Source organism: Nerophis ophidion, linkage group LG03, assembly GCF_033978795.1.
Source record: "Nerophis ophidion isolate RoL-2023_Sa linkage group LG03, RoL_Noph_v1.0, whole genome shotgun sequence".
NCBI lineage: Eukaryota > Metazoa > Chordata > Actinopteri > Syngnathiformes > Syngnathidae > Nerophis > Nerophis ophidion.
In genome coordinates this window covers 5,067,500-5,080,725 of record NC_084613.1, presented here as the reverse complement: position 1 = coordinate 5,080,725, position 13,226 = coordinate 5,067,500, and the positions used below count along the sequence as shown (strand labels likewise).

Genomic DNA, 13,226 nt, shown 5'->3' with positions numbered 1-13,226 from the left:
TTGAGGGAACCCCTCATGAAACAGTTCTGTAGAGATGAAGTAGTCTTGTGATTTTTCCCACACCTACATATATACATATATATATATATAGATACATCTCTTATTTCTATCCATTTTTACTATTTATATTACCAAATTGTATATGCACCTTAGGGCAGTGGTTCTCAAAGGGGGGTTCGCATACCCCTGGGGGTACTTGAAGGTATGCCAAGGTGTATGTGAGATTTTACAAAAAATATTCTATAAATAGCAGCAATTAATAAATCCTTTATAAATACATGTATTGAATAATACTTCAACAAAATATGAATGTAAGTTCACAAACTGTGAAAAGAAGTACAACTGTGCAATATTCAGTGTTGACAGCTGGATTTTTGTGGAAATGTTACATAAATATTGATGTTACAGATTGCTTTTTGTTGTTGTGAAGGATGAATATTAGCTGATGTTTTGATGAACACATGAATTTCATTGTTGTGGGGATGAATATTAGCTGATGTTTTAATGAACACATGCATATTATTGTTGTGGAGGATGAATATTAGCTGAGGTTTTAATGAACACATGAATTTCATTGTTGTGGGGATGAATATTAGCTGATGTTTTAATGAACACATGCATATTATTGTTGTGGAGGATGAATATTAGCTGATGTTTTAATGAACACATGAATTTCATTGTTGTGGGGATGAATATTAGCTGATGTTTTAATGAACACATGCATATTATTGTTGTGGAGGATGAATATTAGCTGATGTTTTAATGAACACATGAATAATTGTTGTGGAGGATGAATATTAGCTGATGTTTTAATGAACACATGAATAATTGTTGTGGAGGGTGAATATTAGTTGTCGTTTAATGAACACATGCATATTATTGTTGTGGAGGATGAATATTAGCTGATGTTTTAATGAACACATGCATATTATTGTTGTGGAGGATGAATATTAGCTGATGTTTTAATGAACACATGCATATTATTGTTAAGGAGGGTGAATATTAGCAGATGTTTTAATGAACACATGCATATTATTGTTGTGGAGGGATGAATATTAGCTGATGTTTTAATGAACACATGCATATTATTGTTGTGAAGGATGATTGTTAGCTGATGTTTTAATGAACACATGCATATTATTGTTAAGGAGGGTGAATATTAGCTGATGTTTTAATGAACACATGCATATTATTGTTGTGGAGGATGAATATTAGCTGATGTTTTAATGAACACATGCATATTATTGTTGTGGAGGATGAATATTAGCTGATGTTTTAATGAACACATGCATATTATTGTTAAGGAGGGTGAATATTAGCTGATGTTTTAATGAACACATGCATATTATTGTTGTGGAGGATGAATATTAGCAGATGTTTTAATGAACACATGCATATTATTGTTGTGGAGGGATGAATATTAGCTGATGTTTTAATGAACACATGCATATTATTGTTGTGAAGGATGATTGTTAGCTGATGTTTTAATGAACACATGCATATTATTGTTGTGGAGGATGAATATTAGCTGATGTTTTAATGAACACATGCATATTATTGTTAAGGAGGGTGAATATTAGCTGATGTTTTAATGAACACATGCATATTATTGTTGTGGAGGATGAATATTAGCTGATGTTTTAATGAACACATGCATATTATTGTTAAGGAGGGTGAATATTAGCTGATGTTTTAATGAACACATGCATATTATTGTTGTGGAGGATGAATATTAGCTGATGTTTTAATGAACACATGCATATTATTGTTAAGGAGGGTGAATATTAGCTGATGTTTTAATGAACACATGCATATTATTGTTAAGGAGGGTGAATATTAGCTGATGTTTTAATGAACACATGCATATTATTGTTGTGGAGGATGAATATTAGCTGATGTTTTAATGAACACATGCATATTATTGTTGTGGAGGATGAATATTAGCTGATGTTTTAATGAACACATGCATATTATTGTTAAGGAGGGTGAATATTAGCAGATGTTTTAATGAACACATGCATATTATTGTTGTGGAGGGATGAATATTAGCTGATGTTTTAATGAACACATGCATATTATTGTTGTGAAGGATGATTGTTAGCTGATGTTTTAATGAACACATGCATATTATTGTTAAGGAGGGTGAATATTAGCTGATGTTTTAATGAACACATGCATATTATTGTTGTGGAGGATGAATATTAGCTGATGTTTTAATGAACACATGCATATTATTGTTGTGGAGGATGAATATTAGCTGATGTTTTAATGAACACATGCATATTATTGTTAAGGAGGGTGAATATTAGCTGATGTTTTAATGAACACATGCATATTATTGTTGTGGAGGATGAATATTAGCTGATGTTTTAATGAACACATGCATATTATTGTTGTGGAGGGATGAATATTAGCTGATGTTTTAATGAACACATGCATATTATTGTTAAGGAGGGTGAATATTAGCTGATGTTTTAATGAACACATGCATATTATTGTTGTGGAGGGATGAATATTAGCTGATGTTTTAATGAACACATGCATATTATTGTTGTGAAGGATGATTGTTAGCTGATGTTTTAATGAACACATGCATATTATTGTTGTGGAGGATGAATATTAGCTGATGTTTTAATGAACACATGCATATTATTGTTAAGGAGGGTGAATATTAGCTGATGTTTTAATGAACACATGCATATTATTGTTGTGGAGGATGAATATTAGCTGATGTTTTAATGAACACATGAATATCATTGTTGTGGAGGATGAATATTAGCTGATGTTTTAATGAACACATGCATATTATTGTTGTGGAGGGATGAATATTAGCTGATGTTTTAATGAACACATGCATATTATTGTTAAGGAGGGTGAATATTAGCTGATGTTTTAATGAACACATGCATATTATTGTTGTGGAGGATGAATATTAGCTGATGTTTTAATGAACACATGCATATTATTGTTAAGGAGGGTGAATATTAGCTGATGTTTTAATGAACACATGCATATTATTGTTGTGGAGGATGAATATTAGCTGATGTTTTAATGAACACATGCATATTATTGTTAAGGAGGGTGAATATTAGCTGATGTTTTAATGAACACATGCATATTATTGTTGTGGAGGATGAATATTAGCTGATGTTTTAATGAACACATGCATATTATTGTTAAGGAGGGTGAATATTAGCTGATGTTTTAATGAACACATGCATATTATTGTTGTGGAGGATGAATATTAGCTGATGTTTTAATGAACACATGCATATTATTGTTGTGGAGGATGAATATTAGCTGATGTTTTAATGAACACATGCATATTATTGTTAAGGAGGGTGAATATTAGCAGATGTTTTAATGAACACATGCATATTATTGTTGTGGAGGGATGAATATTAGCTGATGTTTTAATGAACACATGCATATTATTGTTGTGAAGGATGATTGTTAGCTGATGTTTTAATGAACACATGCATATTATTGTTGTGGAGGATGAATATTAGCTGATGTTTTAATGAACACATGCATATTATTGTTAAGGAGGGTGAATATTAGCTGATGTTTTAATGAACACATGCATATTATTGTTGTGGAGGATGAATATTAGCTGATGTTTTAATGAACACATGCATATTATTGTTGTGAAGGATGATTGTTAGCTGATGTTTTAATGAACACATGCATATTATTGTTGTGGAGGATGAATATTAGCTGATGTTTTAATGAACACATGCATATTATTGTTAAGGAGGGTGAATATTAGCTGATGTTTTAATGAACACATGCATATTATTGTTGTGGAGGGATGAATATTAGCTGATGTTTTAATGAACACATGCATATTATTGTTGTGAAGGATGATTGTTAGCTGATGTTTTAATGAACACATGAATATTATTGTTGTGGAAGATGAATATTAGCTGATGTTTAAATGAACACATGCATATTATTGTTGTGGAGGGATGAATATTAGCTGATGTTTTAATGAACACATGCATATTATTGTTGTGAAGGATGATTGTTAGCTGATGTTTTAATGAACACATGCATATTATTGTTGTGGAGGATGAATATTAGCTGATGTTTTAATGAACACATGCATATTATTGTTGTGGAGGATGAATATTAGCTGATGTTTTAATGAACACATGAATATTATTGTTGTGGAAGATGAATATTAGCTGATGTTTAAATGAACACATGCATATTATTGTTGTGGAGGATGAATATTAGCTGATGTTTTAAAGAACACATGAATAATTGTTGTGGGGGTGAATATTAGTTGTCGTTTAATGAACACATGCATATTATTGTTGTGGAGGGTGAATATTAGCTGATGTTTTAATGAACACATGAATATTATTGTTGTGAAGGATGAATATTAGCTGATGTTTTAAAGAACACATGAATAATTGTTGTGGGGGTGAATATTAGTTGTCGTTTAATGAACACATGCATATTATTGTTGTGGAGGGTGAATATTAGCTGATGTTTTAATGAACACATGAATATTATTGTTGTGGAAGATGAATATTAGCTGATATTTTGATGAACACATGCATATTGTTGTTGTGGAGGATGAATATTAGCTGATGTTTTAATGAACACATGCATATTATTGTTGTGAAGGACGATTGTTAGCTGATGTTTTAATGAACACATGCATATTATTGTTGTGGAGGATGAATATTAGCTGATGTTTTAATGAACACATGCATATTATTGTTAAGGAGGGTGAATAATATTAGCTGATGTTTTAATGAACACATGCATATTATTGTTGTGGAGGATGAATATTAGCTGATGTTTTAATGAACACATGCATATCATTGTTGTGGTGGATGAATATTAGCTGATGTTTTAATGAACACATGAATATCATTGTTGTGGAGGATGAATATTAGCTGATGTTTTAATGAACACATGCATATTATTGTTGTGGAGGATGAATATTAGCTGATGTTTTAATGAACACATGAATATCATTGTTGTGGAGGATGAATATTAGCCGATGTTTTGATGAACACATGAATATCATTGTTGTGGAGGATGAATATTAGCTGATGTTTTAATGAACACATGAATATCATTGTTGTGGAGGATGAATATTAGCTGATGTTTTAATGAACACATGAATATCATTGTTGTGGAGGATGAATATTAGCTGATGTTTTAATGAACACATGCATATTATTGTTGTGGAGGGTGAATATTAGCCGATGTTTTGATGAACACATGAATATCATTGTTGTGGAGGATGAATATTAGCTGATGTTTTGATGAACACATGAATATCATTGTTGTGGAGGATGAATATTAGCTGATGTTTTAATGAACACATGAATATCATTGTTGTGGAGGATGAATATTAGCTGATGTTTTAATGAACACATGAATATCATTGTTGTGGAGGATGAATATTAGCTGATGTTTTAATGAACACATGCATATTATTGTTGTGGAGGGTGAATATTAGCCGATGTTTTGATGAACACATGAATATCATTGTTGTGGAGGATGAATATCACCTGCAGAGCCACACGCTTCAGTTTCTCCTCATCCACTTCTCTTCGGAGGTCTGCTATCTCTTTCCTGGAAAGCAGCAAAAAGTTGCATGAGAAACATTCTCTGCAGTCTCCAGATTGCAAAAGGACAGGAGTGTTGTTGTTGAAGCCAGCAGCTCAAAGTGCTTCCTCACACGAAACACCATGTGTTACATTTGCTTCTGTTAGAATGACTTTGTGCAAAATGAAATGAGACAAAAAAGAGTGAAGTTGGTCACATTTGTTGGGCCTTGAAGAGTTCCACGGACAGCAGCAATTCCTTCATTTGACTCCGAAGATCTTCCATCTGCAATTTTGGATCGCCGCTGTCCAAATTTAATGTGAAGGCTGCCGGGCCGGACTTGGACTCCAAGGTGGGCTTGGGGAAGGACGTTGAAGGGGATGTGCTTGTGGAAGGCTGTGGAAAATGGAAATGGAAAATGGGAGTGTAAATTCCACTAAACACTTTCAAAAAACTATGCAGCAACACTCCATTATTTTATGCAATATTTCTCATCTAAGTTTATTTCTCATATAAGTTTATTTAAGATGTGACTTTAAGGTTTTACTACTTACGTATAAAATACTACACGGTCTAGCTCCATCCTATCTTGCCGATTGTATTGTACCATATGTCCCGGCAAGAAATCTGCCTTCAAAAGACTCCGGCTTATTAGTGATTCCTAGAGCCCAAAAAAAGTCTGCGGGCTATAGAGCGTTTTCCGTTCGGGCTCCAGTACTCTGGAATGCCCTCCCGGTAACAGTTCGAGATGCTACCTCAGTAGAAGCATTTAAGTCTCACCTTAAAACTCATTTGTATACTCTAGCCTTTAAATAGACTCCCTTTTTTAGACCAGTTGATCTGCCGTTTCTTTTCTTTTTCTTCTATGTCCCACTCTCCCTTGTGGAGGGGGTCCGGTCCGATCCGGTGGCCATGTACTGCTCGCCTGTGTATCGGCTGGGGACATCTCTGCGCTGCTGATCCGCCTCCTCTTGAGATGGTTTCCTGTGGACGGGACTCTCGCTGCTGTGTTGGATCCGCTTTGGACTGGACTCTCGCGACTGTGTTGGATCCATTATGGATTGAATTTTCACAGTATCATGTTAGACCCGCTCGACATCCATTGCTTTCCTCCTCTCCAAGGTTCTCATAGTCATCATTGTCACCGACGTCCCACTGGGTGTGAGTTTTCCTTGTCCTTATGTGGACCTACCGAGGATGTCGTAGTGGTTTGTGTTGTGGTTTGTGCAGCCCTTTGAGACACTAGTGATTTAGGGCTATATAAGTAAACATTGATTGATTGATTGATTTTTTAAAATGTTTAAATTGGAGTATTTTGGGGGACAATCACAGATTACATTTATTTCAATGAATTTCATTGGTCGATGTTGATTTGTGATACGAGTGTTTTGATGAGCGAGTTTGGTCATAGAACCAATCGAGCTCCTAAGTTGAGTTTCCACTGTATTTATAGACCTCAACTTACAAACCCCGTTTCCATATGAGTTGGGAAATTGTGTTAGATGTAAATATAAACAGAATACAATGATTTGCAAATCCTTTTCAACCCATATTCAGTTGAATATGCTACAAAGACAACATATTTGATGTTCAAACTCATAAACTTTTTTTTATTTTTTGCAATAAATCATTAACTTTAGAATTTGATGCCAGCAACACATGACAAAGAAGTTGGGAAGGATGGCAATAAATCCTGATAAAGTTGAGGAATGCTCATCAAACACTTATTTGGAACATCCCACAGTAGAAGAGTCTCATCTTAAAACTCATCTGTATACTCTAGCCTTTAAATAGACCTCCTTTTTAGACCAGTTGATCTGCCGCTTCTTTTCTTTCTCCTATGTCCCCCCCTCCACAAGGGAGGGGGTCCGGTCCGATGACCATGGATGAAGTACTGACTGTCCAGAGTCGAGACCCAGGATGGACCGCTCGCCTGTATCGGTTGGGGACATCTCTACGCTGCTGATCCGCTTGAGATGGTTTCCTGTGGACGGGACTCTCGCTGCTGTCTTGGAGCCACTATGGATTGAACTTTCACAGTATCATGTTAGACCCGCTCGACATCCATTGCTTTCGGTCCCCTAGAGGGGGGGGGGTTGCCCACATCTGAGGTCCTCTCCAAGGTTTCTCATAGTCAGCATTGTCACTGGCGTCCCACTGGATGTGAATTCTCCCTGCCCACTGGGTGTGAGTTGTCCTTGCCCTTTTGTGGGTTCTTCCGAGGATGTTGTAGTCGTAATGATTTGTGCAGTCCTTTGAGACATTTGTGATTTGGGGCTATATAAATAAACATTGATTGATTGAGGTGTGCAGGCTAATTGGGAACAGGTGGGTGCCATGATTGGGTATAAAAGCAGCTTCCCAAAAAAATGCTCAGTCTTTCACAAGAAAGGATGGGGCGAGGTACACCCCTTTGTCCACAACTGCGTGAGGAAATAGTCAAACAGTTTAAGAACAACCTTTCTCAAAGTGCAATTGCAAGAAATTTAGGGATTTCAACATCTACAATCCATAATATCATCAAAAGGTTCAGAGAATCTGGAGAAATCACTCCACATAAGCAGCAAGGCCAGAAACCAACATTGAATGACCGTGACCTTCCATCCCTCAGATGACACTGTATTAAAAACCGAAATCAATCTATAAAGGATATCACCACGTTGGCTCAGGAATACTTCATAAAACCACTGTCACTAAATACAGTTGGTCGCTACATCTGTAAGTGCAAGTTAAAGCTCTACTATGCAAAGCGAAAGCCATTTATCAACAACATCCAGAAACGCCGCCGGCTTCTCTGGTCCCGAGATCATCTAAGATGGACTGATGCAAAGTGGAAAAGTGGGACGGCATGGCGTAGTGGGTAGAGGGGCCGTGCCAGAAACCTGAGGGTTGCAGGTTCGCTTCCCACCTATTGACATCCAAATCGCTGCCGTTGTGTCCTTGGGCAAGACACTTCACCCTTTTACCCCTGGTGCCCCTCACACTGGTGAATGAATGATGAATGAATGATTGGTGGTGGTCGGAGGGGCCGTAGGTGCAAACTGGCAGCCACGCTTCCGTCAGTCTACCCCAGGGCAGCTGTGGCTACAGATGTAGCTTACCACCACTATGGGGCGGCATAGCTCGGTTGGTAGAGCGGCCGTGCCGGAAACTTGAGGGTTGCAGGTTCGATTCCCGCTTCCGCCATCCTAGTCACTGCCGTTGTGTCCTTGGGCAAGACACTTTACCCACCTGCTCCCAGTGCCACCCACACTGCTTTAAATGTAACTTAGATATTGGGTTTCACGATGTAAAGCGCTTTGAGTCACTAGAGAAAAGCGCTATATAAATATCATTCACTTCACCTATTCCTGAATGCTTATTCACTGTAAATCTTATCGATCTTTGATGTTGTTGTTGTTTTTATCAATTGATTTTATTGTTTTGATTCTGTACAGTGTCCTTGAGTGCCCAGAAAGGCGCCTTACAAGTAAAATGTATTATTATTATTATTATTATTAATTGGCTTTTAGTAGGGTTGTGGGAAAAAAATCGATTCGAATTCGAATTGCGATTCTCACATTGTGCGATTGAGAATAGATTCTGTATGGGGCGGCATAGCTCGGTTGGTAGAGCGGCCGTGCCGGCAACTTGAGGGTTGCAGGTTCGATTCCCGCTGCCGTCATCCTAGTCACTGCCGTTGTGTCCTCGGGCAAGACACTTTACCCACCTGCTCCCAGTGCCACCCACACTGGTTTAAATGTAACTTAGATATTGGGTTTCACGATGTAAAGCGCTTTGAGTCACTAGAGAAAAGCGCTATATAAATATCATTCACAAATATCATTCACTATGTGTGGATGAATGATGGGTTCCCACTTCTCTGTGAGCGCTTTGAGTATCTAACAATAGAAAAGTGCGATATAAATCTAATCCATTATTATTATTAAGTGTTCTGTAGTCTGACGAATCCACATTTCCAATTGTTTTTAGAAATATTCAACATTGTGTCCTCCAGACCAAAGGGGAAGCGAACCAACCAGACTGTTATCGACGCAAAGTGTAAAAGCCAGCATGTGTGATGGTATGGGGGTGTATTAGTGCCCAAGGCATGGGTAACTTACACATCTGTGAAGGCACCATTAAAGCTGAAAGGTACATACAGGTTTTGGAACAACATACGCTGCCATCTAAGCGCCGCCCCTGCTTATTTCAGCAAGACAATGCCAAGCCACATTCAGCAGGTGTTACAACAGCGTGGCTTCGTGAAAAAAAGAGTGCGGGCACTTTCCTGGCCCGCCTGCAGTCCAGACCTGTCTCCCATGGAAAATGTGTGGCGCATTATGAAGCGTAAAATAGGACAGCAGAGACCCCGGACTGTTGAAGGACTGAAGCTCTACATAAAACAAGAATGGGAAAGAATTCCACTTTCGAAGCTTCAACAATTAGTTTCCTCAGTTCCCAAACGTTTATTGAGTGTTGTTAAAAGAAAAGGTGATGTAACACAGTGGTGAACATGCCCTTTCCCAACTACTTTGGCACGTGTTGCAGCCATGAAATTCTAAGTTAAATATTATTTGCAAAAAAAATACTAATAAAGTTTTAGTTTGAACATGAAATATATTGTCTTTGTAGCATATTCAACTGAATATGGGTTGAAAAGGATTTGCAAATCATTGTATTCTGTTTATATTTACATCAAACACAATTTCCCAACTCATATGGAAACAGGGTTTGTAAATTGTGAGAATACCTTGAGTTACTCGCACTTTCCCCGTCAACTGAAATAATATTTTTGACAATAAAAACACTCGTATGTAGTTAGACGTTCCTGCTCCTGCTTCAATTACACAACATCACACAAGCAATACTTCATATATGGTTAAAGCAATAGTTCATATATGGTTAAAGCAATAGTTCATATATTGTTAAAGCAATACTTCATATATTGTTAAAGCAATAGTTCATATATTGTTAAACTCTGCTGTTGGAGCAGTAAAGAGTTAGTATAATGTTACATGTTTTACACAATAAACAACATACCGTGCCGTCTGTGTCGAGAACAAAAAGGTGATCGATGTTCAATTGCTTTATTGTGCAAGATTGGTTACCACGGTAACCACACCAAAACAACGCACACGTCATACCTGTTAGCTGCCCTGCTGCTGTCCACATTGTGTGACATGCTGCCACACACGCTTAAACGACGGACATTTATCCATAAAATGATTGCAAAGCTGCCATGTACAGTGGGGCCAAAAAGTATTTAGTCAGCCAGCGAATGTGCAAGTTGTCCCACTTGAGGAGCCAAGATCACGGCTGCCTTTTTGAGCTGCAGGAGGAAGTCGCGTAATCCACTGAAGTCTCCAGTAAGAGCGGACTTAATATCACAATTGGTTGACATGCGGTAGAGAAACATGTTCGTTTGACCGCTCCGTGTTAAAGCTTCACAACAAACAAAGAAACGCCGGCTGTGTTTTGGTTGCTAAAGGCAGCTGCAATCCACCGCTTTCCACCAACATCTTTCTTCTTTGATGTCTCCATTATCAATTGAACAAAAATTGCAAAAGATTCAGCAACACAGATGTCCAAAATACTGTGTAATTATGCGATGAAAAGGGACGACTTTTACTTAAAATGATGACAGAGGTCTGTAATTTTCATCAAGCCGAGGAGCCAAGATCAGAGCTGCCTTTTTGAGCTGCAGGAGGAAGTCGCGTAATCCACTGAAGTCTCCAGTAAGAGCGGACTTAATATCACAATTGGTTGACATGCGGTAGAGAAACATGTTCGCTTGACCGCTCTGTGTTAAAGCTTCACAACAAACAAAGAAACGCCGGCTGTGTTTTGGTTGCTAAAGGCAGCTGCAATCCACCGCTTTCCACCAACATCTTTCTTCTTTGACGTCTCCATTATTAATTGGACAAATTGCAAAAGATTCAGCAACACAGAAGTCCAAAATACTGTGTAATTATGCGATGAAAAGGGATGACTTTTACTTAAAATGATGACAGAGGTCTGTAATTTTCATCAAGCCGAGGAGCCAAGATCACAGCTGCTTTTTTGAGCTGCAGGAGGAAGTCGCGTAATCCACTGAAGTCTCCAGTAAGAGCTGACTTAATATCACAATTGGTTGACATGCAGTAGAGAAACATGTTCGCTTGACCGCTCCGTGTTAAAGCTTCACAACAAACAAAGAAACGCCGGCTGTGCTTTGGTTGCTAAAGGCAGCTGCAATCCACCGCTTTCCACCAACATCTTTCTTCTTTGACGTCTCCATTATCAATTGAACAAAAATTGCAAAAGATTCAGCAACACAGATGTCCAAAATACTGTGTAATTATGCGATGAAAAGGGACGACTTTTACTTAAAATGATGACAGAGGTCTGTAATTTTCATCAAGCCGAGGCGCCAAGATCACAGCTGCCTTTTTGAGCTGCAGGAGGAAGTCGCGTAATCCACTGAAGTCTCCAGTAAGAGCGGACTTAATATCACAATTGGTTGACATGCGGTAGAGAAACATGTTCGTTTGACCGCTCCGTGTTAAAGCTTCAAAACAAACAAACACCGGCTGTGTTTTGGTTGCTAAAGGCAGCTGCAATCCACTGCGTTCCACCAACATCTTTCTTCTTTGACGTCTCCATTATCAGTTGAACAAATTGCAAAAGATTCAGCAACACAGATGTCCAAAATACTGTATAATTATGCGATGAAAAGGGACGACTTTTACTTAAAATGATGACAGAGGTCTGTAATTTTCATCAAGCAGAGGAGCCAAGATCACAGCTGCCTTTTTGAGCTGCAGGAGGAAGTCGCATAATCCACTGAAGTCTCCAGTAAGAGCGGACTTAATATCACAATTGGTTGACATGCGGTAGAGAAACATGTTCGTTTGACCGCTCCGTGTTAAAGCTTCAAAACAAACAAACACCGGCTGTGTTTTGGTTGCTAAAGGCAGCTGCAATCCACTGCGTTCCACCAACATCTTTCTTCTTTGACGTCTCCATTATCAGTTGAACAAATTGCAAAAGATTCAGCAACACGGATGTCCAAAATACGGTATAATTATGCGATGAAAAGAGACGACTTTTACTTAAAATGATGACAGAGGTCTGTAATTTTCATCAAGCCGAGGAGCCAAGATCACAGCTGCCTTTTTGAGCTGCAGGAGGAAGTCGCATAATCCACTGAAGTCTCCAGTAAGAGCGGACTTAATCTCACAATTGGTTGACATGCGGTAGAGGAACATGTTCGCTTGACCGCTCCGTGTTAAAGCTTCACAACAAACAAAGAAACGCCGGCTGTGTTTTGGTTGCTAAAGGCAGCTTCAATCCACCACTTTCCACCAACATCTTTCTTCTTTGACGTCTCCATTATTAATTGGACAAATTGCAAAAGATTCAGCAACACGGATGTCCAAAATACTGTATAATTATGCGATGAAAAGAGACGACTTTTACTTAAAATGATGACAGAGGTCTGTCATTTTCATCAAGCCGAGGAGCCAAGATCACAGCTGCCTTTTTGAGCTGCAGGAGGAAGTCGCATAATCCACTGAAGTCTCCAGTAAGAGCGGACTTAATATCACAATTGGTTGACATGCGGTAGAGAAACATGTTCGCTTGACCGCTCTGTGTTAAAGCTTCACAACAAACAGAGAAACGCCGGCTGTGTT

At 38.1% G+C, this 13,226-nt stretch overlaps 1 protein-coding gene across 1 annotated transcript in view; it reads right to left on the bottom strand.

Annotated features, from left to right (window-relative positions):
* Positions 1-13,226, bottom strand: part of cd2ap (CD2-associated protein) — a 189,629-nt gene that overhangs the window by 994 nt on the left and 175,409 nt on the right. The window contains exons 17-18 of the mRNA XM_061894082.1: positions 5,789-5,967; positions 5,535-5,598 (exon numbers count right to left, since the gene is read on the bottom strand). Coding sequence (XP_061750066.1) covers positions 5,535-5,598; positions 5,789-5,967 — 243 coding nt within the window. The remainder of the gene's footprint in view (positions 1-5,534; positions 5,599-5,788; positions 5,968-13,226) is intronic.